The sequence below is a fragment of the Seriola dumerili genome, unplaced genomic scaffold (genome assembly GCF_002260705.1).
Source record: "Seriola dumerili isolate Sdu_G_001 unplaced genomic scaffold, Sdu_1.0 BDQW01000242.1, whole genome shotgun sequence".
Taxonomy (NCBI): domain Eukaryota; kingdom Metazoa; phylum Chordata; class Actinopteri; order Carangiformes; family Carangidae; genus Seriola; species Seriola dumerili.
In genome coordinates, this window is record NW_019174497.1 from 4013902 (window position 1) to 4040824 (window position 26923).

A 26923-nucleotide genomic window follows, 5' to 3' on the forward strand; every position below is an offset into this window, starting at 1 on the left:
ATCTACAGTATATATGTTGATATCAGATATGTTGTCTGAATTTCTCAAGTTTTATTGTTTATATCAATTTGTTTTTACTAGTTTGATGGTCAGAAAGCATTTTCATAGGGGCCTGATTTGTGTTCTACTTTCAAGAAATCTTTAAAGTAATTTTTGATTTGCAATTTTTTGCTCAGTACCTTTGGTTTTTGTTAAAAAGGCTATTTGTAAGTTTTGCTATTGCTACATAGCTAATGTTAGCATGAACTACTGTTTACTTACCAGTCTAGAAGAAATGTTGTGAGTTCAGCATCAACCTTCATTCCTTTACTCTTCTATTGAAGTTAGCATGCAAACCAGCTAGTCCCGGCTTATTATTATCAACATACGAGAGCATTGTATGTTTAATTTTTTATTAATATTAATAAATGATATATAATATTTGTTAATATACTATCTCTTCACACATATGGATGCAGTACCCTGTGTTCCCTTGCCTTTCCTCTTGTTTTGTGTTGCCTCTGCGTATAATTGAAGTACAGTTGTGTATTGTAAATCCATGTAGGGAAACCTTTGAGTGTAAGACACATGAATAGAAAATTAATTAATTCATGTATTCATTTATTAGATTACAGAATACATTGTTTATTTGTGGTTTGCTTGTTTTCCTTTAAAGGGTTAAACAAGTAGAGAAACATGACACATCATGCCAGTGTGTATGTTAACTGTTCTGTGTGTGTTTCTTTCCCAGGCTCCAGTGCTGTGGCTTGAAGGTTGGGGAGGCTCCCTCATCTTCGGTGCCCCAGCCCCAAGAGGTGTTCGGGTCACCGGGGAACAGAAACGGGAGGGACACTGTGTCTTCCAAGCGTCCCCTCTCACCCTTACTCAGCCTGAGCGACAGCCCGGGTCCTCCTGACACCATGTTGGCTCACAGGAGAGCCAGCAACACCACCGACCCGCGGACATCCAGCATGGAGAACGGACTGTGTGGCAAACTGAACCACAGCAAGAGCCCAGCAGGAGTCAAGAGTGCAAGCATCCGCGATAAGATCTCACAATGGGAGGGCAAAAAGGAACCTGCCCAACTTACCTCTACAGGGACATGTCCACTGAGCACGACACAAAAAGAAGTTGAGACAGTGAGGAAAAAGGAATCTAAAGTTTCAGAGGTCCAAAGGACAGATTGCAAGCGGTTTGTCAGCTGGGACAGACAAGACTCAGGGAAGGAGAATGTCGGAAAGCTTGGGGATTCAAGGCCGAAATCTCCAGAAGGCCCAACAAACAAAGACAGAGAAGTGATACTAGAGAGAGGGTTTCGGGCTTCTAAGCCAACAGAGCAACCCCTCGACAAGAAAACTGTTTTAACTCATGTTAAGAAACTGGAGAAGGCAACAAAGGAAGTTCCTGACAGACCTTCACTTGCATTTCCAGGGAATTACTTCTGTCCTCCTTCAAAGGAGGAGGTGGAAGAAACAGAAAAGAGGGCCGGCGAGCCCATTTTTGGGAGTTTTGACGTCCCTCGGCCCAGTGGGTCACGGAGGAGGAGGGAGGGGGATCCAGAGAACGTATACAGCGAGCCAGGTGCTCCATCTATAAACCCTCTACCTAAACCTCAGAGAACCTTCCAGCACCACACACCGCCCGCTACCCCAACTTCAGGGGCCGGCTCGGGGAAGGGAAAGAGGAACTTGCCCCCTTTGCCCTCCATTCCTCCTCCACCTTTACCAACATGCCCACCACCTGGAGTGTGCAGGAGACCCTGGGCTGACAAACCCCGGGACAGCAGTAACAGGTAGGAGACTGAGAAGTAAGGACGTTAGCATAGGCAGCCATGATTAGTTTTGACCATCCGTTCTGCAGCAGAAACCCAGCCTAGACCTAAACACCTTTACTGACGCCACCGAGACATGTTGTCTTCTCCGAACTCCAAAGCTAAATTTACAGAAATAAATTGTTTATAGAATCTTCTCCTGAAGTCACAGTTAACAAGTAATGGCCCTGTGTATCCTCTAACCCTTTCCCACTCCACCACCAACCAAACACTGAGGTGAACAACGTCTCCCACATCTGCTGTAAATCAAAACCACGGATGACATCATCCTGTTTCTAAATATCTCACAGAATGAGCTCATTGGTTGGATCAGAGGAATGCTCACTTCAACACAACTCATTCCTTCTCCCAAAACTCTACTGGAAAAGGAGAACAACATGCAGAGTGCATGCATTCATTTTTGCAAGAGTTTGATCTTGAGTTTTATCTAAATGTAAAAAATGAATGTTCTTCTAAGTGTAAAGTGTGATCCAGAATCTGAAACAGTTATTCTGACATGAGCAATTAACATGTTGGAATTTGCTAAAACTCCTTTAAGTAGCGCTTGAATTCAGATGGTTTCAATCAAACAAATAGGGCTCTGTATGGAAACCAGAAAATGTGAACTCTGCAGTATTGGACTACATCTATTGTTCGCTTTTTCCAGTGGTCTGAATTCTTGTTTGGAGCTTGGCTTGGATCGGTTACATTCCATACCATATGTGGAGGCCTCACTCCGCTCGAGTGTGCTGTGTCAAGCCCTTTTGTTTGGCCAGGCTGTCTGTCTGTGAGGGTCCATTGCAGTGGGCATTTCTGTGCATGGGCCTGTGAGTGAACAAATACACAGTTACCCAATTATTAGGTACACTGAGCTTCATCCAGTGCCATGCAGCATGTCTGCAATAAGTCCTACTTTTATAAGGATTGCAATGTTGATGGTCAATTATTTTGTTCAACTTTATTTTGTATATCAGTGACCATGCACAGTAATTGACTTAATTATGATGTGCCAGATTAAGGGAAATGGCAAATTCCAATATGCACTAGGAAAGTTAAAGGAGCTATTTGTAAGTTTTGCTATTGCCACATGTCAGCTGCTAATGTTAGCATCAACAGCTGTTTACTTACCAGTCTAGAAGAAACATTTAGTTCAGGATCAAACTTCATTCCAATAGCTGTCTCCAGCAGTGGAAAGTAACAATGTTAACTCTTTTCTCTATCAAATCTTTTCTTCTATTGAAGTTAGCATGCTAACCAGCTAACCCAGGCCTGGACTTGCTGTAGCCTCCGATCTACCTTGAAGACGTAGCGCTGCTCAGAGGGCCTATAATAACCTTTTGTCTTGTAAACGCAATGATGGCTAAAGCTCTTGTCAAGCAACAATCACCACCACTCGCTCCTGGAAAGAAACCATGTTCGGCGGTAGAAAAAAAAAAACAGACAAAATAAGACAAAAGGCAGACATATTTAAAAATAATATAGCAGCATACAGCATAAAGGAAAAAGGCGTACTCTGTGGTTGTATGACATTCTGTTATAATATGCTGTGTCAAATCAGAGCGAAGAAAACATTCACAATAATTCAATCCAACACAGCAACACCACAGAGAAGAAAACTGAATATAATAAGCTCCATAAACATAGGATTTATCGCAGGGCATTGTATTGCATTGGATGTAGCAAGCTGTATCTAATAAAGCGGCAACTTAGTTTAATTGTACGTATGTGCATGCATGTGGGGGCATGTGGGGATGCATGCAACCATAGATCCTTCTGTACACTTTATTCTACTGGGCTTTAATCTTCAGCTGTGATGAAACACAGATGTACTCATTCAGATGTGGCAACTAGAAAAATGGTAACATCAGTTTTGCAGCTTGGCGTACAGTATCATTTTTTAAAAGCATCAACATGAACACACATTCACTCCGGGATATCAGTCAGAAATCCTTCCTTCCTATCCTTTTGTATTTGGCGTGCAACTCTCCTAAAATTTTATGCTACTCTGTCCATCAGGAAGTCGTATGAATTCGAGGATCTGCTCCAGTCGTCTACAGAGAGCTGCAGGGTGGACTGGTACGCTCAGTCCAGACTGGGCCTAACACGCACTTTATCAGAAGAGAATGTCTACGAGGACATAATAGGTAAACATACGCTTTTATTTTTCCTTAAACAAGTGGAATATTTCACAGTGCTGCCCCTGTTGAGTGTTTCCTTGTCAGCTTTGCAAATACAAATCAGTTTATAGCATACAACGACTGAAACAATCTTGTTCTATACTGAACTGCAGGCGTATGTGGTCCTATTTTTAATGCCCTTCATACACTGCATGACCCCTGAAGTTTCATCTCTCATACCAGCGTGTGTGTCATAGAGTTCAGTAACAGAGGTGATGAGGAGGCCAAGCTGTCTTTTCTCTGCTCTGTTTTTTTCTGATCCACTTTTAATTTAGAGCAACGCTGCTTCACTTTTATTAAAAATTATACGTAGAAACCTGACCTTCCTTCCTACCTTATTGTCTGGTGGGTTATGCCAACCCCACCTAGAGCCTGTTTAATTTCATAAGGTACAATAGCGGCGTTGTGTGAGGTCGTAATGTAGCTTAAGTTGGCTACTGAAATTGTCAGTGCAGCAGGGGGGCATGTGAATGGCTCAGAGCCACGGCATGTTACTGGCAATAGCTTCAATGTGTCTTTGGTTTTCATCCCTGAAGCTGGTGTGTGAATGCTGCGTGCTGGCAACAATCAAATTAAGTTTCATTATGTTCGAGCGATGCCACAGCTTATTTTGGATCCTTTTTATGGTTTCCTCCTTTCATTACAGTCACGTTGTTCTTTAAAATGCTGTTCAACAGGCACTCAGCAGTGTCCCGTGGGTAAAGTAACTCAGACCCTCTATACTGCAGCTTTAGCTGCAGCTCGGGGAAGCAGAGATATGGATAGTGTAGACAGTCATCAACCCCCACATGCAAACCAAGTTTCATCAACACACTTTAAACAGACAATTTACATGACTGATACTGTTTACAGATCCAGAGGAAAGCAACTGTCATCAGGACATGTATTCGGACGCACGTCTTGATGACTGACGCAAACTCACGAGTGAACACACACACAAACACACGTGGAGATTGGTGTCAGGTTCTCATCAGCCAACAATGTGAAAAACAGTACACTGATCCCTTGTTTTCCTCAGAGGGAGAAGGAGCAGGGAACTGAACGTCCCTTTTTATCCTCCTACTCCTACAGGTCACATCTGGTGGATGGATTGATGTAGCAGAGGAGAGATACAGACAGACAGACAGAGACAAAGAGAGAAAAGAGGCATAGGTTTTGGAAAATGAAACTGCCTCGCTCGTTATCTGCAGGGGAGGGCGAGTGGCTATAGAGTTACATTTAGCTTTAGCTGTGCAAGCATCTTATCACAGTAAAATATGAGCTGGGTAAGCAGACCGGCCTCCTCTGGTAGCTCTCCGCACATCTGGAGTAGGAATCGTCTGGCAAAACAAACATGACTGATATGGAAAGAATACTTTATCTGCTCTTTCGAAAAAGCGTGTGTGAGGCTGTTGTGTAATCCAGGTGACACTGATTTATTCCTTCTTTTTTCCTTTTGAAGATCCTCCATCCAAGGAGAACCCTTATGAAGATATAGAGCTGGAGAGAAGTTGTTTGGGAAGCAAATGTGTTTCACCTGCCTCCTCATCTCCTGTCCCTGACACGCCAACTAAGGTACCTGATTGCCATTACATCACTATAAAAACAAAGGAGATTTAATGGGACCAGTTCTACATTAAAACCACTTTCTAAAGTGTCTATCTGCTCCACCCCCCCCCCCCCCCCCCCCCCCCCCCCCCACCAGCTCTCCTCCAAGCCCGGCTTCTTCAGACAAAACTCAGAACGGCGAAGTTTTAAGCTCCTCGAACTACGCAAGACCGGCAGGGACACTGGCATCTCCTCACCCTCCCGTGTCAGCCCGCCCTCCACACCCAGCAGCCCCGACGACACCCCCTGCCTCTCAGGAGACCCGTACAATCGCAGACGGAGGAAAATCCCCAAGGTATGGGAGTCTGAGAGGCATCTCACCAAGCCCCTTCTACTCTGTCTGTCTGTTATTTACGGTCCAGCGTACTGCTCAGGGAGCTTCAGAGCTGGTCCACTCATGCTTCCGTCTGGGGATGAGTAAGGCAGAGAAAAACTTTCTGACAGATATTTCCTGTGAGAAGTGTGTTCAGAGGAAGGCCTCCCAGAAGCTGTACTGAAGTGATCTTGGTAGGAGCCTGGCAGATGTTTGTTTACTCGCTTAAGGAGTTAAAGATGGACATTTCTTTCTCTTTACCTCCTCCAGATGGTGCTGAAAATCAATGGCATCTTTGAGGCACGAAGAGGGAAGAAACGCATGAAGAGAGTGTCTCAGTCGACCGAGTCCAGCTCAGGGAGAGGTGAGGCCTCAAATATGACAGCAGGGCCACAAGAAAGACCATTTATTTGTTTTGATCCTTTTTAACTTATAAAACACTATCCACTTTCTCAGTGTCTCCACAAAGGAGCTTGTGTTTGTGTTTCTTCATCTCAAACACTTATTTCAGTACAATTTGGTGAAAAAGTTAGGCCATGGGAACAAGTGATTAGTTTCTGGTGCAAAAACAGATCCAGGTGCAGATCCTGGTGCGGATCCAGGAATTCTTTTAAAAGCTTTCTTAACGCTGGTAGCCATGTCTTTCTAACATTTCCACATTTCCATCGTGTACTGCTGCGCCGGCATTCTGTGAATGTCTGTTATTCTGTGTTAGTTGATGCAAGTCTGTCTTTTCTTGATATTATATCATAGTTTGTCATCAATACTATCAACACTCTACCCAATGCAGGCATTTTTCAGCATGTTTTCTTTCCTACAGCCGTCAGTTTGACCAGAAAGACTTTACAGGTCTACCTCCATAAAAGCCATAATACCTCATCATATGTATTCACTTAGTTTTATGGGCAAGGTTACATTTTTGGGTCAGTTGAGACTGACCCGTGTATCAGAGGGCCGGGTGGTGTTGTGTGTGCCAGGAATGAAAGCAATGAGAGCGAATTCCATGTGCTCTGAGTTTCCTGTGATTGTTATTTGCAGTCTCCTCACACTGATTTTCTTTTCACCCTCTTTAATGTAGTGACAGATGAGAACAGTGAGTCGGAAAGTGACACGGAGGAGAAACTAAAAGGTGAGAAGAGAAAATAAATACTAACATATCCAGTAGCTTCATGCTACCTACTGTAGCAGTTATTTCATTACTTACAGATAATCGCAATAGTGGTGGGATGTGAGCTGATTCAGATCAGTTTTCTTTCTTTCCATTGTTCCACTGTATCGCTAAAATCAAAACATACACAGATGTAAATACAGATTTCGCTGTGGCCACACAGTGGCTCTCTGTGCATACATGCACAGATGGATGTGGATCTGTATGAAATGTGCGTCTCCCTCCCTCAGCCCACAGCCAGCGTCTGGTGTCGGTTCAGTCCATGCTAAGGCAGACGGGGCGGTACCGAACTTTGGAGAGGGATCTGATGGAGTTGCAGGAGAGGAAACTCTTTGAGTATTTCATAGTCGTTGCGCTTCACAAAACCAAGGCCGGAGTTCCATACCTGCCCGAGGTCACACAGCAGTTCCCTCTCAAGGTAAAAGAGGAGAGAAATGTTACTGAAGCGAAACGAGTCACTGGAAATTTTATGTTATAAAATGCTGGGAAGGAGACAGCATTTGATGACTGCTTTCCTATATGGATAGTGATAATTGAAGCTATGTATGTCAGTTTATGAACACATTTGGAGGAACAACAACAGCATGCGTACTAAACATACTAAAGGTAGTAACGCTGCAGTTTAAGGCTGGTGAAGAATGGTTATTAGGAAGAGGTTAACACAAATCGACGCAGTACAGTTTCAAATTTACCTCAGTTCCATAATCTCAATAGCAAAGCTGTGTGTAAAACACGATGGCCTGATATTTAAACAGCATGATCTTTCAGGCATCGTTAAATTAATTATTCATCGTCACATGTTCTCTTATTTTTACTAACCAGCTTGAGAGGAGCTTTAAGTTCATGCGGGAGACTGAGGACCAGCTGAAGGTCATCCCTCAGTTCTGTTTCCCTGACGCCAAAGACTGGGCACCTGTCGACAACTTCCCCAGGTGAGTCAGAGTCATAGAACATAAAAAAAAAGTAAAAATATACGGGGACGCAGGCATTTCTCGTCAGAGCGGTAATAGCTCAGCTGTTTTCCTTGCTAATAAGCACTTGTTAGTGGAGAAGATGAAAGCCCAGAATGGAAATGACCTTGTGGCTTGTGAAGACGACTCTCCTTTGTGTAACGATAAGACACTGACAATGACAAATGATTATAGGGAAAGAGGATGGATTTAGCACCTTACACCTGGTTTGCTATTACAAAGGCACCTCTTTTTTTATGCTGTTTATAATTGGCCCTATTACCCAAAACCTCTTGGCCTCTTGAGCGTCTGCATTGTTCCGAGAAGAGAGAATGTCTGTCTTGACAGTGATGGCTAATAATTACCCAGAGGCAAATGTTCGATGGTTGAGGGGCCACTAAATACACACCTGCAGACTGAGTCATTGAACTGGCTGACGCTCTCGCCTGTCAAGAAGGTCGTCACTGGTCAATGACTACCTGTCAGGCAGAGCTGAGGAAGCTTTATGTTGCTATTTGCAGATTAAAAGTGTCTTGAGGGTCCTTCCCTCTCAAGTACAAAGTCAGGCTTTTGTTTGCAGAAGTCCAGTCCAGAGTGGGATTCTCTGTTTCCACAACAGTCTTTTCTGTGTGATTTTTACAGCTCTAAATAGTTTCCAGCACGTCTCAATTATGTTGTTTTTTCTCTCTCTCTCTCTCTCTCTCTCTCTCTCTCTCTCTCTCTCTCTTATATCCTCAGTGAAACGTTCTCATTCGTCCTGACTGGTGAGGATGGAAGCAGGCGGTTCGGCTACTGTCGACGATTACTGGTAACAGTAACGATTTCCCTCATATTTCCTGAATTTGATGATAAAATGATGAGGAAAAAGATTTGTTCCTGAATGTAGCCTTAAAATCTCTGTGAAACAAAGGGCATGGGTTTGCTCCACTGGTCTAATCATAGGTTGTATTTGGATGAGCAGTCTTGTGTCACTCCGGTGTTTTGAAGCCGTCTGTCTTTTTCTCTCTGGCTGTTCATAGCCCAGTGGTAAAGGCCGAAGGCTCCCTGAGGTCTACTGCATCGTCAGCCGCCTGGGCTGCTTCGACCTCTTCTCCAAGGTACAGACAGTGACATAAACACGAGTTCACTCAAATCTGTTACTTGCATCCAGTGAAATCGCATTGCTTGGAATTGCATGTGTTGCGCAAACACATACATACAAGTTCAACCCCAGTAAAAACGTACAGAGCGGTACCACCCTCGACGCCCGCAGAGCTCCACCCACCCACTGGCTGCAGTACAGAGACGCATGTGAACTGCAGCTGATGTGGTTACTGCAGTGGAAAAGGTTCCCTGTAATGAGCCTCAGATTTATGTGTGTGTTGATCTGTATACCTAAATGTCTTTGAAGTGTACATCTGCCACTGGTAATGCGGGGTTTGTGCGGATACACCCATCGGCATAGGAGGGTAAATTCAGTTTATTGTTAAGATAGCAAATTGATTGATGGCTGCCTCTGCATTGAAAGGAGTAAGTGCTGATGATATTCTGTATGTGTTTTATCTGTATCAGATCAAGTTTAATATCATACAGATGCGTACAGTATGTGTGTAGAGGGGTACACATCATGGACGCAGGTTGTTAGTCATTTGATGTAGTGGCTTTAACGTGTTTGGCAGATGCTCCTGTATCTTATTCAGTCTCCTGGTGAGATTGAAAAAAGTTTATGATAATAATAGCGAGTGTGGTGCCATTACCTTGTATTTATGATGGCACCTGAATACAATGCCGTTGTAACTGTCAGCTACCTGATTCATTTCAACAGGAATTCCACTGTACAATAAATTAATTTTATAATGTTATTGACAAATTACATAAAGCGGGGGATGGACAATATGGATAAAATCATCTATCACATGTATTTACAAAATGATTTCACAGACAAGAAATGTCTGTTTTTGGTTGACCAAGCAACTAAAGCACGTGACAGGTTAAGGCGCTTCATGCTATAGTACTATAAAAATCCAATGAAAGCCATAAAGCACTTCTGTTCTTTGATTTGCAACTTAATAGCCTATAGTATATATATAGTGTGTGTGTGTGTGTGTGTATATATATATGTACATATACACACGTATTTATGTATGTATGTATTTGTGATTGCCAGTATTCAAGTTACAGAGCCTCCTTCTTTTCCTTTTCTCAGATCCTGGATGAAGTGGAAAAGAGGAGGGCTATCTCTCCTGCTCTGGTGCAGCCTTTTATGAGAGGGATCATGGAAGCTCCCTTCCCTGCTCCAGGAAGGACCATCACTGTCAAAAACTTCCTACCTGGCTCTGGGACAGAGGTAAAATGATGGTGGTGTCACTGTGGAAAGCAGCTTTCTTGGAGGCAAACTCCACATAATAAATCCGACTAAAAATGACATAAACTATCATATCAGTGGTTTTCTCTAGATGTGTGCAGTATTTACATTATTATCTGATTGTCCTTTCGTTTTCTCTGTCTTACCCACAGGTGATAGAGTTGTGTCGGCCGTCAGATTCCCGTCTGGAGCATGTGGACTTTGAATGTCTCTTCTCCTCCTTGAGTCTGCGTCTCCTTCTGCGAGTGTTTGCCTCTCTGCTGCTGGAGCGCAGGGTCATCTTCACCGCTGACAAACTCAGGTTGGTCTCCTGCAACATATCGTTACAGAGCACGGTAGTCGGTTTTCATACCCGAAGATCAGATGTTAAGTCCTTTCAGATGGAGCCGTTGCAGTATTTTAATTCATTCGTTTAATTCATCCATCATGATCAGATCAGTGAAAGAAGGTTTATGATGCTGAAAAGACCAAGAGGAAAGAGTCTGAAGGACATGACAGGCAGACCTCAAGTTGACAAGCAGTCTGAGGATAAGAAGATCTTGACCAAGTGTGAGAGGAAGGAATGCTGTTGTGTTATACAGTTGCCTTGGGAACAATCACTTCTCTGGAAAACTGTCATGGATGCCAGATAGAAGGAGTTAGGCTTTTAGAGCGAACACGAGTGCACAATGACGTCATCACACCCACGCAGTTCACTCAAAGCCTTTAACTCTAAAGCTATTATCGCTGTGGTCGGGGTCAAAGGGGTTTTTTTTGTTTTTTTACTGTTGTAGAGCTGGTTCAACTTGTGGGCTCAGAGGACTAGTCGTTGTAACCTGATGTAGTTCAAGAAACAACCCTGAGGTTTCAGCAGTATTAATACATTACAATATGTAGTTCTCAGAGTTCACTTATTGATAGATAGATAGATAGATAGATAGATAGATAGATAGATAGATAAAGCATCTATCTATCTATCTATCTGGATGGGCAAAAAAAAATAAAGATACCAACAAAATGTTGAAGCATTTGAAACATTTCTCACCAAAGCTCACAAGCACATCACAAGTCATTTTACATTCTCCACCGTGGTGTGGAAACTTGGCCTTGTCAATCAGTTTTTTAATGAATTAACTGTGAGCAGATGCACACGCGGGAGAGATTATCTTAACAGTGTGGGGCGAGTGTGTTTGCTGCCGCTGTATAGTTTTTATAAGTGTTACGTCACACTCCCCTAAAAGATGCTTTTGAACATTCCTCTCGGGGTAACAGTGGATTTGTTGGGGCAACAGAAATGAACTTTCAATATTATTTTCTAGACTAAGGAATGGGTGGCAGGAGAGACAGTTTTTTGAGGGGGGTATTTTAGCACCATCTTGTGGTAGAGATTAGACTCTTCATTAAAACATTACAATTCCAATAACCAGTTATTTGGTTTGCTTTGTTTGTTGGAAAGTCTTTTTGTGGTATATTTTCTAATTTCTTTGTATAACATTGAGTTTTTGAAAAAAAATCGAACTATAACTTATTATAACTATAATTAGCTATGGTAGATTTTATTGAATTAACATTATTAAGAACAAGAACTTCATCTTTCTTTTCACACATGCGTCTCATTAGGTCCATGTGCCTGCATGTGGTTAAACGTAACCACAAGTCACAAGACTCTAGCGCTGTGTTGACAGTGAACTTAAAAAGCTTCTTGCTATTTAGGATTTGACAGAATTTTCTGCTCAATCATCAGCTTTTCTTTTCTTTCTTCCATGTCAACAGTCTTGTGCTGTTCTGAATAAATCTTTCCTAACTAAATCTTGGTAGTCTTGCAAACATCAAAGTCCTCTTGTTTCTTTATTTTTCTCAGATGAATCTGATTCATAGACGTTTTTAATAGAGAACATTTTGAATCATAACAGGAAAAGCACTGGACCTAATAACATCAACAATGGCTTTGTTCTGGCAAGTAATGTTGGTATTTGTCATACCTCTGACAGGTAAACATGTCTGCTGTAAAAAACATAATATATTGTATATATAATGTGTTTAAAATATGCATTTTTTCAAAGGCTCTTTGTAAGATGGTTTTTCTACCATATTATTTCATCCAAAATAATATAAATAAGTTGTATGAGCATTAACCTCCTCATCTCTCTCTCTCTTTCCACAGCACATTGTCTCAGTGTTGTCATGCAGTCGTGGCTCTTCTCTACCCCTTCACCTGGCAGCATACGTACATCCCCGTGCTCCCGCCCTCCATGTTGGATATCGTCTGCACGCCTACACCCTTTATAGTCGGCCTCCTCTCCAGCTCTCTGCCTCGACTCAAAGAGCTGCCCATCGAAGAAGTAAGAACATTTTTATTGTTGTTTGTGACATGCAGACGGTGGTGCCCTTGAATCTCAACATTTCCTCCCCCTGAACAATAGCTCCAGGAAATGACATCACGCTCCCTCTGCTCTTCCCTCAGGTCCTGGTGGTCGACCTCGGCAACAGCCGCTTCCTACGACAGGTAGAAACCATAGAAACACACAGACAACAGTGAAAATCCATCTATCATCACAGACGTCGGCTCACCCTTTAACTCCGTAACATTCGTAGTGGCTCTACCAGATGTTATGTGAATAAAAAAAAATGTTAATTCACTGCAGTATGTTGACTGTGTTTACATCTGTGTTCTTGCCTCCACAGCTGGATGATGAGGACTCCATTCTTCCTCACAAGCTGCAGGCGGCTCTCGAACACGTGCTGGACAAGAGGAGGGAGCTGGCATGTGAGAAAGGAGATCTGCCCAATGGTGACTCAGCACTCTTATTACTGCTTCTGTTTAGATGCATTTATACAATATTTTTATGTTTTTATTCAGAATACTAAATATACTAAAGACAGTGCTGTAAAACAATCAAGAGTGAGGAATTAAAATCATTTTTTCAGAACATTTCCAGACACTTTCACTGACCTACTGTATCTTAAATTGTCGTTACACTTTCAGCACACTGTACTGCTACAACACATTAGTGCTTGGTGTGGCCACAGGGACAACAGACCTGAAAGTTTTAATTCACAGAGGTCACAACACTACAGTGCATTTTTACCATAAAAGATTTATTTGTTGCATCATCCTCATCACCCACTTATGGTACAGAATCACATGTTGGTGTGTTTGTACATGTTTTTGTTATACATATAGTAAGTCAGTGTTAAATGTATCAGATGGTTTGAACATAACCCATCTGGAGCTTTTTACACACTCTGGACAACACACAGATTTTACATTGACATTGGTCATTTGAAAGCTCTGAAATCACACACTAACTGACATGAACATTAAAAGTGATACAACAAAACAGAGCTGGGGACTCACTCTAGCTATTGAGGACACTCTGTTCGAGAGGCAATATACAGTTCCAAGTTGTGTAGTTTTTCAGCTTGAGAGCGTAGCTTTTGTATATGAAATATCTTGCAATGCTGTAAACAGTTTATCGCTGAACAGCTGAAAATGTTTGCTGTATTAGTTTCAGCAAGTAAAGAATTCATTTTTCAAAATAGTGAGTAAAAAGATTGATTCAAAAAAGATAATAATTTGAGATAATAATGATTTATTGTTGTTTATCGACCTCGTATAGGTACTGTATTTAATGGCCTTTGTGTACAATATAGTAGGCTATCAAACTTCATGTGATTAAATTTTTTCTCTTTTTCCCTGGTTCCTCCTGCCAGACTCCAGCTGCCTCAGCACGGTGGTATCGGAGGCCTTTGTGCGTTTCTTCGTGGAGATGGTGGGTCACTACTCCCTCTTTATGGGCGGAGCAGAGCGCGAGGATGAGTCTGTGTCCTCCCCCACCTTGCCCAGCCCCTCTTCTGCTGCCTCCTCATCCTTTCAGCGTGAGGCCTTTCGCAAAGCGGTCACTTCCAAGAGCTTGAGAAGGTTTCTGGAGGTGTTCATGGAGACACAGATGTTCACCGGCTTCATCCAGGAGAGGGAGCTGCGCAGGCAGGGTCTCAGAGGTACTGAGATTTGATTACCGGCAATTGTGTTAAAGTACAGTACAGTACACCATTAAACTAGATGTGCTAGTTGAACATATATACCAACTGTATGTGCATATGAAAAAATATATTAAAGTCCTATTTAATTAGTTTAAATTAGTATTTTTGCTAAGGGACTGTGAGTGTTTTTTTTTTCTAGAGAATACAGGAAATTTTCCTAGTGACCTCAAAGAAATGTTACGCTAATTGAGATATGTCCAAATGACTTTAATTGTTCCTCAGCGTCTAACATTTTTCAAAGCATGTAATTATAGTTGAGAAGACAACCTCCACTCAAAGTCTGCTTACTCAGTTCTTGGAGCTTTTGACCTTTTCACATGGACAACGCAGAGGATGAATTTTGCCTAATTGTCATGTTCAAGCTTTTATTATTCAGAGAGCTTAGAATAATGTAAAGTAAACTGCTGATCAGGACCATGTGATTCAATTCAATTCAACTGAACTTTATTTGTCCCTGTAACGGCAAATGTAGGCAGCAGCTCAGCACCCAGATCAATAGAAATACACACAATAGGTAGATAAAAGAAGATTACTATTAATCACAAAACTAAAAAAAATCAAAGAAATCTCACTCGAATTTTCAATTTTAATGGTCAGTATATTTATTATTTATTTTAAATCTAGTGGTGGTGAGGAGTCTCTTTAAAACATTTGACTATAAATATTTGACTTGTTTTGTTTCCAGGTCTGTTTGAGGTGAGAGCACAAGAGTATCTGGATTCGCTGCCTGGAAGCGAACAACGAGGAGTCAACAAGTTCCTCAAGGGCCTAGGTGAGATTTACTGTGCATCTTCCATCAGTCAATCAATCAGTCAATCAATCAATCAATCAAGCAAGCAATCAATCAATCAATCAATCAATCAATCAATCATTCAATCAATCAATCAATCAATCAAGCAATCAAGCAAACAAACAAACAAGCAATCAGTTAATCAGTTAAGAGACTTTAAAAACTGCACTTTTGTTAAATGTTTTTACATGTTTTTTTAAGTGTGATTTGCATCTGTTGCTTTTTTCAGGAAACAAGATGAAATTCCTTTCCAAGAAATGATGCTTGGAGTCAGGATGTTGTCTGTAAAAGCATCACGAAGAGGTGTGCAGTAAAAAAAAAAAAAGGAAGAGAAGAGAGGAACATGCTCCCTGGGCGTGGAGAACGTGGAACAAAGGAAGTGAACTGGATTCGCAGTTTAACATGAGGGAATCTGTGGAAAGTTAGGGTTTAGCTCCCAGCTTCATTAGCCAGTCATTCCATTAGTGTTGTGAAGGGTTCACTCACTCAGCTCGGACCAAAACTCACTTACAACACGATGAATCAATGTCTAACGGTGTCTAGTTTCACAGTTCCCAAGGTTTTGATGTGTTAAAGTCAATCTCTACGGTGTGTTACTGTATAGCACAGCACAGTGTAAATGTTTTTAGGAACAGTGTTCTCCGTTTTTCGCTCACTGACTTCACCTGTAAACCTGTAAGGAGGAGTGTCACTGAAGATCAAGTTTTGTACAATACCTTCTCATACATTCCAAGTATTTTCTATAGAAGCTTTTATAAATGCAATAGTACAACTTCTTCTTCAACAGGAGGCTTTTAAGTTAATTTATATTCTTTTTAGACGAACTTAATCTCTTTTTAAAATTTCCTTTAAATGAGCGCAAAGAAATCTCCTGTAATTTGTAATAGACTTTATTTAACAGAGTCTAGTCCAGACTGTTTGTAGACCACTTTGGGTTGTTGGGTATATGTACCACTGTTTTAAGTAAGTGACCTTTTATTGGAAAAGGACAGAGGACCAAAAAGAAGACTGAGGAAAATGTAAAGACAAGAAAAAAAGAACAATGTGAATATGTGTCTCACTTGGGTTTCAGTAGTTGAAGTTGATGTTGAAGAATGATGTGTATCTTAGGTCAATCAGTATCAATGTGTTTCACAAAAGCGACTAGATCTGCCTTAAACTTGATTGAGAATGCAATAAAACTTTATTAATAAAGTGATTTGAATTAGACAAATGACTCATCATTTTTTTCATACAGTGTATTTTGTCAACTATGTTGCTTTTGCTGTTTCTGGTGAGCAAGTGTGTTTACTTCTTGTTTTACCATTGTGATAAAACTATCTATTCCTTACCTGTGACATATGAAACACACGAGTAGAGAAGAATCATACATTTAGTGAACTGACATCACTAAATAATGTTTGTAAAGTTTGCTAACATCAGCTACAGCAGTTGTAATACCCAAGTCCAGGTCTCGACTGGTCTCGACTTGAACTTGAGCACTGCTGACTCGGACTTGGATTCAGACTCGGACTGGAGAATTACATTCAGACTCAGAAATTGAAGACGAAGACTTCTGTTGTTAATAGTGCATTTGTTAGGCTGTTGTATCACACAGTAAATATACTCTCTTAATGATGCTGACAGCTGTGTCTACTGGGAGTATTGTAGATATTTTGTATTTGTTTATCAGCTCTTTGACTGTGCCGGAGGGAAGCAGACTTGGACTCAGGTAATGGGGACTTGACTTGGACTCAACTTGGACTCTTCTTTGGTGACTTGGACTTGGACTCAGGACTCGACTCGACAACACTGACTGTAGTATTACTACCATGAGCCACAGGTCACATCAGGCCAAGTAAGGCTGCAGCAAGTTACACAGTCTCACTCTGATACATAATGTGGAATTTACAATGTCAGGACACATTAAGCTAATATATATATAGTTACTGTGTGTGTGTGTGTGTGTGTGTGTGTGTGTGTGTGTGTGTGTGTGTGTGTGTGTGTGTGTGTGTGTGTGTGTGTGTGTAAGGTTTGATTGTAGAAACATTATGACCAGGATTTAAATTGCAAAGTTATAACAGGTGATTTGAGATGGGTTACGTTAAAGTTGTTCAGTAGTCAGGGTTACAAACTGGTCAGACCTTATACTTGAAACTGTGATCTGCAGCTTGATGAGTCTCTTCTGCTTACAGGATCATTTTAGCAGTTTGGTACATATTCGCACTTTTATAAAACTGGTGGCCTTGCAAGAGACAGATGAAAAAAGAAAGGTCAAGCTGTTGCAGCAGAGGCAGAGATATAATTAATTTTCATCTTTAGGCTGAGTCAAGCTCCAAAAACACCAGATGCTACGCTTCCCATAATGCAACTCAATCACATCTCAGTGTTGTCTTTCGTTGAGCCTTTTAAAAAAAAAAGGCAGGATTACTGCAGTTATTTCACTTGAGTAATTTCCGTCTCCAGAGCCTCAAAAGACATTATACAACTTTGTACACAGGCAGAGTGTGGGACAAGTGAGATGACTTTGACGTGTAAAATCAGCATGTATGTTTCATAAGCGAGACACTTGAGTCCTTTTCAGCTCCAGGGGGCGCCGTTCCCTGCACTTTGTTTCCTCCTTCTTAAAGTTTCCTCACAGAGAAAATAAGAATAACCCCTGAGTTTATGGTCTCACTGATAAATGAATTACACATAATATAAACTATGAAGTACATGTTTGCATAAGTATTTACTCCCTTTGTTATGACACACCTAAATCATTGGTTTTAGAAGTCACATAATTAGTTTAATGGAGACCACAGGTGATGCAACAGCGCTTTCCAAGTCACTGAATATTGCTTCGAGTACAGTTAAAGTGTCTCAGATCTGTCTTGCTGGACAACCTGACTGTGACCAACCAAATCATCTATGTGAGGACAGTGATTGCTCTTGAACAGGACAGCATGTCCAGCTGGGCGCAGCTGCTAATCTCAATAACTACTGAGTGAAATAAATAAGGTTTAGTGAGACAAATGTGGTACAGTGTCACACAGCTGATTATTTTTGAGAAACAAATGACATTAATTAGTCATTTTAGAAGTCAGGTCATAACTATAGTAAAATTCTTGGACACGTTACCAGTAGAAAAATAACTGTTAACGTTGTGTCCAATAGCATGTAATACCCATAATACCCACTAGAGGAGTCTGTTACCCAGTTTATGTTCTCCTGCACATGTTGCCTCACAGAGTCCAAAGTTCAGAATCACATCTCAGACAATTAGGCCTCCAGGCCTTTAATGACTTTAACAACATGCCCATGTCCAACAGTACGATCGATTGTGTTTTCTCATTTGAGAATGGGTGAAAACTTGGACTGGAAAGAAAGACTGTTACAGCTGGACTCCCCACAAATGTTTCAAAAACTTCACTTTATTTAACTTACACCAAGCTTTAAAGAAAAACACATTACATCTGCTCTTTAAATATGAAATCACCAGACAAGAGGCAACAGGGATGTACTTTAAAAGAGAGCTGTTGAATCACATTCTAAATTTAACAGCATGTGGTGTAGAGGATAAACAAATTAATATCCAATGTGTTATGACATGAAGCTTGGAAAAAGCCATAGAGGCTGTAACATTACACGTGTTTAAAATAATATATATCAACATTAAAGCGTTATTTGCTGGTGTAAAGTGGCATCGGTAAAGAAAGTGGAACCATCCATTGTTCATTACAATTAATAACAATCAAAAAGGAGAGAGTGAAGAACTTTATTGACACATTATGGAAAAATGTAGGCTACTTCACCTCACAGCATTAAAGACAATATGAGACGGCTGATTAAGCATTCACAAACAACATGATTATAAATAAAATAATAATAATTTTAAATATTGCACATGTAGTAAATTAGTTCTGAGTTGATTTGTTAATTAAATGAATCATTTTAGCTCTGGATTTTACTCAGTATATAGTACAGTGTAATCCCCCACACACATAACCACCACCACCACCACCGCCCCTTCCTTTACTTTCCTTTCCTTTTCGGAGCCCTCCTCCCCCCTTCTCCTCCTCCCCCCTTCTCCTCCTCCACCCCACGTCATTACGTGTTGACCGGTCAGACCTGCCTCCCTCCCCTCCCCTCCCCTCTCCTCCCTCCGTCCCCTCTGCTTCCCTCCTTCCCCTCCCCTCCCCTCCTTCTCTCCCTGGGTCTTTTTCTCTGGCTTTTTCCAGGCTTCATGTCATACCACGGCTAATTCCTGAAATTCCTGCCCTCCTCTCGCTTCAAACAAACGGCTTAAGGAAGGAGACGAGGCAGCAGAAAACAAACAAAGAAAAAAAAAGAGAAAAACCCTACAGAGTCCACTCTTCATTTAAAAAAAAAAAAAAAAAAAAAAAAAAATCAAATATTACTCTACCTGCCTGACTGTCTGCTAATAGAGTCTCACCAGGTAAGCTCCTACAAGTGTTTTATTTTTTTATTTTTTGAAAGTGTTGAACTCTTCTGACTTTAACTGCGTGTTCTGTCGGAGTGTAAACTTTGGCTGTTTAATATTGTGGATGTGAAGTCAGGAGCTATTTCACAACGCTTTCTCACTCACTGTCGGAGATAACATTCCTCAAATATCTCACATTTCTTCGCTCGGATTCCTACATTTTTCTCTTTAATTCCACTAGTGGAGTGCGCGGCTCCACTTCCTGTGGCTTCAGCCGGAACTTTTTTCTGTTTTTTGAAGGGGCTCGCGTCATGGTGGTGCAGTCAAACATTAGCGCCTGTCTGGGTAAAGTTTTACACCGGGAAACTGAGATCATTCAAACTGTGTATTTATTAACTCGCCCGTTAAATTCAGGGGTTTTTCCCCCTCTCTCTCTCTCTCTCGTCTGTCAACAAGTGTGAGTAGACTGGAAGTGTCTTTAACACAGCTGTGGTCTGACTGTGATTATTGCCTTTGCGCTGTGGCTGTTTCTCCGTCTGTGACGTGATTTAATTGTCTTATAGATAATTAAAACACCTGCGCTTTAATCGCGCATGTTAGTCTTTAAGGCGAAGTTAGACGCAGCGTGAATGTCCTGCTCTCGAACATGCACTAAACGTACCAACAGATGTGGGACAAGTATCTCAGCCTTTACTTAAGTAAAGGTAGAAATACCACAGTGTAAAAATACTCCATTACAAGTAAAAGTCAGGCACTGGAAATTTTACTGACGTGAAATAGTACCAGCAGAATTAACCAAGTGTGTAAAAGGACTCACTGTGCAGGTAAACGATCTCTGTCAGAGTTACATATTATAATATATACTGTACAGTTATTATTGCTGCATTAATATGTGAGCAGTATTGCAATATTGTAGGCGGCATGATTCTTGCGTTATCCTACAATGTGCTTATTATGTATATTTCAACTCGAATAACTACAGCTGTCAGTGTCTTTCCCTCTGAAATACAGTGAGGTAGAAGTATAAAGCAGCAGCAGGTAGAAGGTGCAAGAAATGAAAATATTGTACTTAAGTGTAAATACTTCGGAAATTGTACTTACAGTGCTTGAGTAAATGTACTTGGTTACTTTCCACCACTGAGAACATGTGGAAATACTATCAGCAAAATGTACTTAAAGTATCAAAAGTAGGCTAATGTATGTAATGTGCAATGCTCCCTTCCTAAATGTTCTAATATTAGCTTGCATTGGATTAGTATTTGTGCATGAAGGTGTTGTAGCTGAATGAGGTGGAGTTAATTTGAACTATTAACTGTTCTGTACTTTAATCTAATGCACCTTATTGTCTGGGTTGACAACATGATTTGTTTTAACAGATTAATAAAGCAGATAAATATATATAGTGGAGTAAACAGTGCAACATCCTTAATGTTCCCTCCTAAATGTGGTTACTTTCAACCAGTGGATATCATGCATTGTTCAGTATATCCTGTATATTCTTGCTGTACATGAATGGCATCATGTGATTCTCTCCTGCTGTTTAAAAAAAAAAAAAAATTAATCTCATTACTATAATTAGTATTATTAGTAGTACTGCTGCTGTTGCTGTTAAATGTTTTCCTGGCCTGTTACATTTTAATTGTTTGTTAATTATTTTTGTGCCCCTAAAAACCATCTGTTATATTTTTGCATTCATCTACTACAAGATCACAGTCTGTTATATTACTTAATGTGGCAGACACTTCTGTCTGAAGTGATGTTCAATAAGTGTATTCAAACGTCACAGGAGACAGAGCTGCAGAATTGGAAATACATCCCTCCCAAACAAACGACTGAAAGTGTTTCCAAGTGTGGTTCAGTACAATTTTGAGGTAATCACTTGTACTTTACTTGAGCTTTTTCATTTTATGCCACTTTATACTTGTACTCTGCTAGAGAGGCAAACATTGTACTTTTTGTACATTGTACATTATTCATTTGACAGCTATAGTACAAGTTACTTTGCAAACTATTAACATATGATACGGTCATTAAACATGATGCACTGCAATAAATTAGTATAGAGAGTGGTTAAAATGAACTCCACCTTCACCAACTACATTAGCAAACTTCTGCATCATGAACCATATTCAGTTGTTATAATATCTAGTAATATAACACTCATGTCATTCTACTGCATAATAGATACTTTAATTTTCCATACTTTAAGTGGATTTTGTTGATAATACTGCTGTACTTTAACTTAAGTAAGATACTAAATGCAGAACGTTTACTTGTAACAGAGTATATATTCATACATTATATTACTGCTATATTTGACTTAGAATCTGAATAATGGAAAATCAGAACACTTCTTCCTCTGCTGGAAATGAGACGTTAGTGATGGCGTGGCGTATCTGAGTCAGAGTCCATTAATATAGCTCATGCAGGTGTCTCCAGAAGCAGTGGTAGAAAGTTAGAAAGCCCCACCTGTAAGAAAAATGTTGCCGTATCCTGGTGATGTGCACTTAAAGGAAACTTGAATGGTTAGTATGGGTTTGAAGTGATGATTCAGACAAACCTTGCAAGGATTGTTAAAAGTGAGGAGGAGCATTTCAGAAAGTATGTCTCATAGTTATCAGAGCGGTGTGGTTAACCGAATAGTCCTGTTTTGTGAAACACCCAAAAGACAGCTAAAAAAAAAAAAAAAGTGACTTACAGCTAAAGATTATTTTCATTATGAATTAATGAACTGATTATTTTATAACATGTTTGAAAAAAGTGAAATATTCGAACTAAGAAAAACAACAAATATTTACATTTTTGAAGAAAACCAGTGAATCTTTGGAAAAATGTGCTTTAAAAAATAGTTGTTGTCAGTCGGCTAATCATGTCAGCTTTGAGATCTTGTGAGCATGAGAATCAACTTCACCAAACGTGCTTCTCCAAAAGATTAAAAAAAAGCATTCAAAATCCCATTCTGTGTATGAGTGTGTCAGTACTGCATGTCAGTGTGTGACAGACTTCGTATTGACCAGTATATTTCAGTAGATTGTCTCTGAGCTACTGCAGAGCTGAGAAAGCAGCGAGCGAGTAGTGAATGTTTTCGGTCACGGTTCAAGATGGCCAACACAGGGCTCGCTGGGTTGTGTGTGCGCGCATGTGTCTCTCTCTCTCTCTGTGTGTGTGTGTGTGTGTGTGTGTGTGTGTTATGGTGTCCCGCAGGGCAGCTGAGAGGAGTGTGTTTTCCGATGGGGCAACAGGTGGAATGGAGCACGGTGACAGTGTGACAAGGGGGGGTGGAGGTGGGGGTTAAAAACACACCTGTCAAAGCCTCCTCTGAGGTCTCTGACAGCCAGAGGAGTTTGGGGTTTTTCCAGGCCTTGGCCCTTTTGTTTTCAAGGGTTTAGGTTCACTATTGTGTCAGACAGATGAATTATGTAGTAATATGAACTCTAAGGTTGTATTGTTTGCACTGTGGTAGCATTTGTGCATCTGCATGTGGGGGTTGATGTGTGGGTGGATGCGACTGGGCCTGGAGGTGGATGTGTATGTGTTTGTGTGGGTGAATGAGTGGAACAAGCAAGACGGGAGGTAAAAAAAAAAAGTGTTTAAAAAGGTGTGTGAGCAAGCAGGGAAATTTGTGTGTTTCAACTTTGTTTGCGAGTCAGAGTGTGTGTATGTTGAGTTGCCCTGAGACAGGTCCTCTCAGTAGCGGAGGAGTTATTTTTCTTTTTCTTTTTTTTTTTGTTTCTGTGCTCATCCCACATAGCGATCATTCCTCCTCCGCTCGCACGAGAGAAACGAATAATGCCTCAGATATGAGCCTTATAGAACAAAGACTTTCTGCAACCCCCCCCTCCCTCCCTTCTCCTTTTCTACCAACAGCACTCTGCACCCACAGCTCTGTGCCGTGTGTGTGACTGTGTTGTCTATTGATTCAGGGCAGTCTGATGGATCTTTCTGTTTGGATTATCTGGGGCTGATCTGATAGACCCTCTGTCCTCTTTGGCTCCAACTCTTTAGGTAATGACTACCGAGTCTCGACCCTCTGTTCTCCCTGGATGTCATTAGATAAGGAGTTGGAGATGTGGGAATTGTATGATGGTGAAAACTGCACAAATTGCTGCTTATTAGGGCTGAATGATGTGCAAAAAAAAATCGAATTGTGATTATTTTGGTAGATATTGCGATGACTGGTCATGATTTCAATTGGATTGGTTATTTTTGCATTTCATCTTCACGGAGAAAAATATGAAAATGATGATGATGTGATTTTTGTTGGCTCTTGTACCAAACAAGCATGTCCCTTTACATTTGGAGAACATGATTTGTAGGCCGAGGCATCTCTGTTACATCACAATGCTTCATTTATAGCATGTTGGGACACATTTGACCTTCATCAAAAAAATTGCAGTTCTTACAATTTGGATATTTCACTCGGCCATGTTGCGATTTTGATAATACTTCGATAAACTGTTCAGCCCTCCTGCTGATATAATTTTTGATGTGGCGTTTGTATGTATTTTTGACAACTGCCAGTGGGAAATATCTGGCTCTTTAGCTGCTAAATGCTAAACTATATTCACCAGCTAGTTGCTATCTCTGTCTGTCTTCTGTTTGCTATGGTCTGTAAAACCAAAACAATGAGCTGAAAGACACTAAAACGAGAGCTGAGGGTAAGTGCAGAGCTGGTTGATAATTCTCTGTGGATTTGTCACTACAAGCAACCCTTTTCATATTAAATGTGGTCATTTAATTCATTTTTAATATGAAATATTTATTATAGCTGCTTTAAGTTTAAACTATTTTTGTTTTATTTTTTTTGCACTGCTCAGAAAGATTGATGATTTAATTTTTTTTTAAATTTTTTTTAGCATTTTCTCTTAATGATTTAATTTCTTGTTAAGTTTACCACTCAGAAGTGTTTTTTATGTGAATTTTATATGTAATTAATGTAATCTTTGATTGATTCTATTAAATGAAATAAAAGTATTTTACATGCTGTATTTTTAGTGTTTGTAACCAAATGAAATGATTTAAAACTCAAAATGTTTCTGTTAAATGTTTGTGTAAAAAAGGAATCAGTCAATTTGTAAATACAGATTCTTATTATGTTTTTTACCTTCAAATAACAATATCAGCGTCCATCACGTATCAGAGCTGAAATGACCAACGGATGAATCAATCAAGTGGCAGCTATTCTGACAATCGATTGATCATTTGAGTCTTTTTTCAAGCACAATTTTTATAGTTTCTTTAATTCCAGCTCTTCACTTATGAGGACTTCTTTGTTGTATGTGGAAATAAATTGAATATCTTTGGGTTTTGGACTGTTAGTTGGGCAAAACTAGCAATTTGCATATTTCACCCTGGACTTTAGGAGAGTGTTGTGAACATCACTTGCAACTTCTAGCATTTTATAGACCAATTGATTAACCAATTAATAAATAAATTAATTGGCATATTAATTTATAATGAAAATGATTGTTAGTTGTAGTGCTGTGCTGTCGTGTTTGTGTGTGTGAAACATATATAGTGTGTGTTTTCATATCAGTAAGTGCATGTGTGTTTGAAGGAGGTGGTTCCTCTGCATGTTCATATGAACCTGACTCTTTAATATCTAAAATGCAAAACCCACAGCCTTGTATACACGTGTATGTCTGTATACGTAGTGTGCGTGTGTGCGTGCGTGTGTGTGTGTGTGGGGAACTCAGAGGCTCCCGCTGGTATGGCCCTGTGGGACTCTGTGCCAGAGAACATGTCCTCTCAGCAAAAACCCGACAAAACAAACCCGTTTGTCTCCACTGGCTCTCACTGCGACTTTCCATCGCATAGCCTGATCCCATACTGCTGCCTTATTTTCAGACTGTGTTTCCTGCCTTTACATTCCCGGCCTGATTAGTAGAGATTGTGACCAGTTGAGTACACACACACACACACACACACACACACACACACACACACACACACACACACTCGCCCTCACCAAATACACACACAAATGCACGCTCAGACAGATATACATACTGTACATACCATGAGTGTAAGCAGGTACTTTGGCAGTTTTTAAGACAAACACAAACTTACATAAACATACTTACACACACACTCTTTTTGCTATTTTTCACAGTACTATTGACCTACTAGAGCTGCAGTGATTAGTCAATTAATCAGTTCATTTATTGACAGAAAACTAATTGAATCAACTATTTTGATAATTGAATAATACCAAACATTTGATGTTTTGAGGTTATAATTAACCAAATTTCTTTGACTTTCTGGCTGTTGATAAGACAAAATGTTTAATCGATTAATCAATTAATGAAAAAATGAACAGCTGATTAACTGAGTTGTTGTTAGTTGTAACACTACTGTAAACTCCTAACCATTACACTTCCTCCTATTGATTACTAGAATCGATAGTGGTTGCCTTGTTATTTAGTCATATTACGTTAAATGTGTCAGTTGAGTCTACAGCCATGCTAGCAGCTCTGTCAGGTTGTATGTAGGCACAGCAGTGAGCTAAATGTTAACATCATCATGCCAATGTGCTCACAATGACAATGCTAACATGCTCAGGTTTAGCAGACATAATGGTTACCACCTTAGTTTAGCGTGTTAGCATGTCAAAAGTTACTGATTAGCACTAAATACAAAGTACAGCTGGGGATGCTGGCAACGTCGTTAGTTTTGCAGGTATTTGGTCACAAACCAAAATATTGAGCAAGTAAAGATTTTGACTTGATGCTGCTAAATGAAAAGTCAGAGGTTCACCCAAGGGATAACAATTTCAATCCTGAATGAACAAAATTTCATGGCAGTCCATCCAGTGGTTTTTGAGACATTTCACGCATATGTCAACTTGCCGGTGGTGTTAAAGGAAAAGTCAGGGGATCAACAAATTCAGTCCGGTACATCATCTGGAAGCCATGAATGTCTGTGCAAAATGTCATGGGAATCCACTCAGTATAGTTGCTAAACTGCCAAAAATAACCAAAATATAAGGTATACTGACACAGAGTAATGAGATCAGGCATCAGTGCCCCATGTAGCCTAGCCTAGCTACCCGCCCACCTGGCTGGCACTGGTCCAGGGCAAAGGTGAACGGAGGCTCGGTTAACCTGCTGATTCTTGTGGTGTTTGTCAGTGCGTGTATTGAATGCTTTTTTGTTTGACTGCTACAGTGTGTGTGTGTGTGAGTGTCGATGTGTCTTTCTTCTGTATGAACCTGCTTGGCTTAATTTTGTGAGTATGTGTTAAAGCATCTGTGGCTTGTGTGTGATGTATATGTGAGCCAGTCTTTGTTCAAGTGTGTTTTGTCCTCTTAATACGTTGCCATGAATGTGTTTGTTGGTCAGTGTATATGTGTGTGTGTGTGTGTGTGTGTGTGTGTGTGTG

The 26923-nt window shown here is 40.4% G+C and overlaps 1 protein-coding gene across 2 annotated transcripts in view; it reads left to right on the plus strand.

Annotated features, from left to right (window-relative positions):
• Window positions 1-15466, plus strand: part of dennd2a (DENN domain containing 2A) — a 35301-nt gene extending 19835 nt beyond the window's left edge. For both annotated transcript variants that reach the window (XM_022756268.1, XM_022756269.1), the window contains 18 exons: window positions 731-1771; window positions 3806-3933; window positions 5408-5520; window positions 5651-5848; window positions 6137-6230; window positions 6945-6995; window positions 7265-7452; window positions 7857-7966; window positions 8723-8792; window positions 9004-9081; window positions 10170-10310; window positions 10481-10629; window positions 12472-12649; window positions 12772-12813; window positions 12993-13098; window positions 14022-14309; window positions 15037-15123; window positions 15371-15466. In XM_022756268.1, coding sequence (XP_022611989.1) covers window positions 731-1771; window positions 3806-3933; window positions 5408-5520; window positions 5651-5848; window positions 6137-6230; window positions 6945-6995; window positions 7265-7452; window positions 7857-7966; window positions 8723-8792; window positions 9004-9081; window positions 10170-10310; window positions 10481-10629; window positions 12472-12649; window positions 12772-12813; window positions 12993-13098; window positions 14022-14309; window positions 15037-15123; window positions 15371-15402 — 3094 coding nt within the window. In that variant the 3' untranslated portion in view covers window positions 15403-15466. The remainder of the gene's footprint in view (window positions 1-730; window positions 1772-3805; window positions 3934-5407; window positions 5521-5650; window positions 5849-6136; window positions 6231-6944; window positions 6996-7264; window positions 7453-7856; window positions 7967-8722; window positions 8793-9003; window positions 9082-10169; window positions 10311-10480; window positions 10630-12471; window positions 12650-12771; window positions 12814-12992; window positions 13099-14021; window positions 14310-15036; window positions 15124-15370) is intronic.
• Window positions 15467-26923: the final 11457 nt, after the last annotated feature.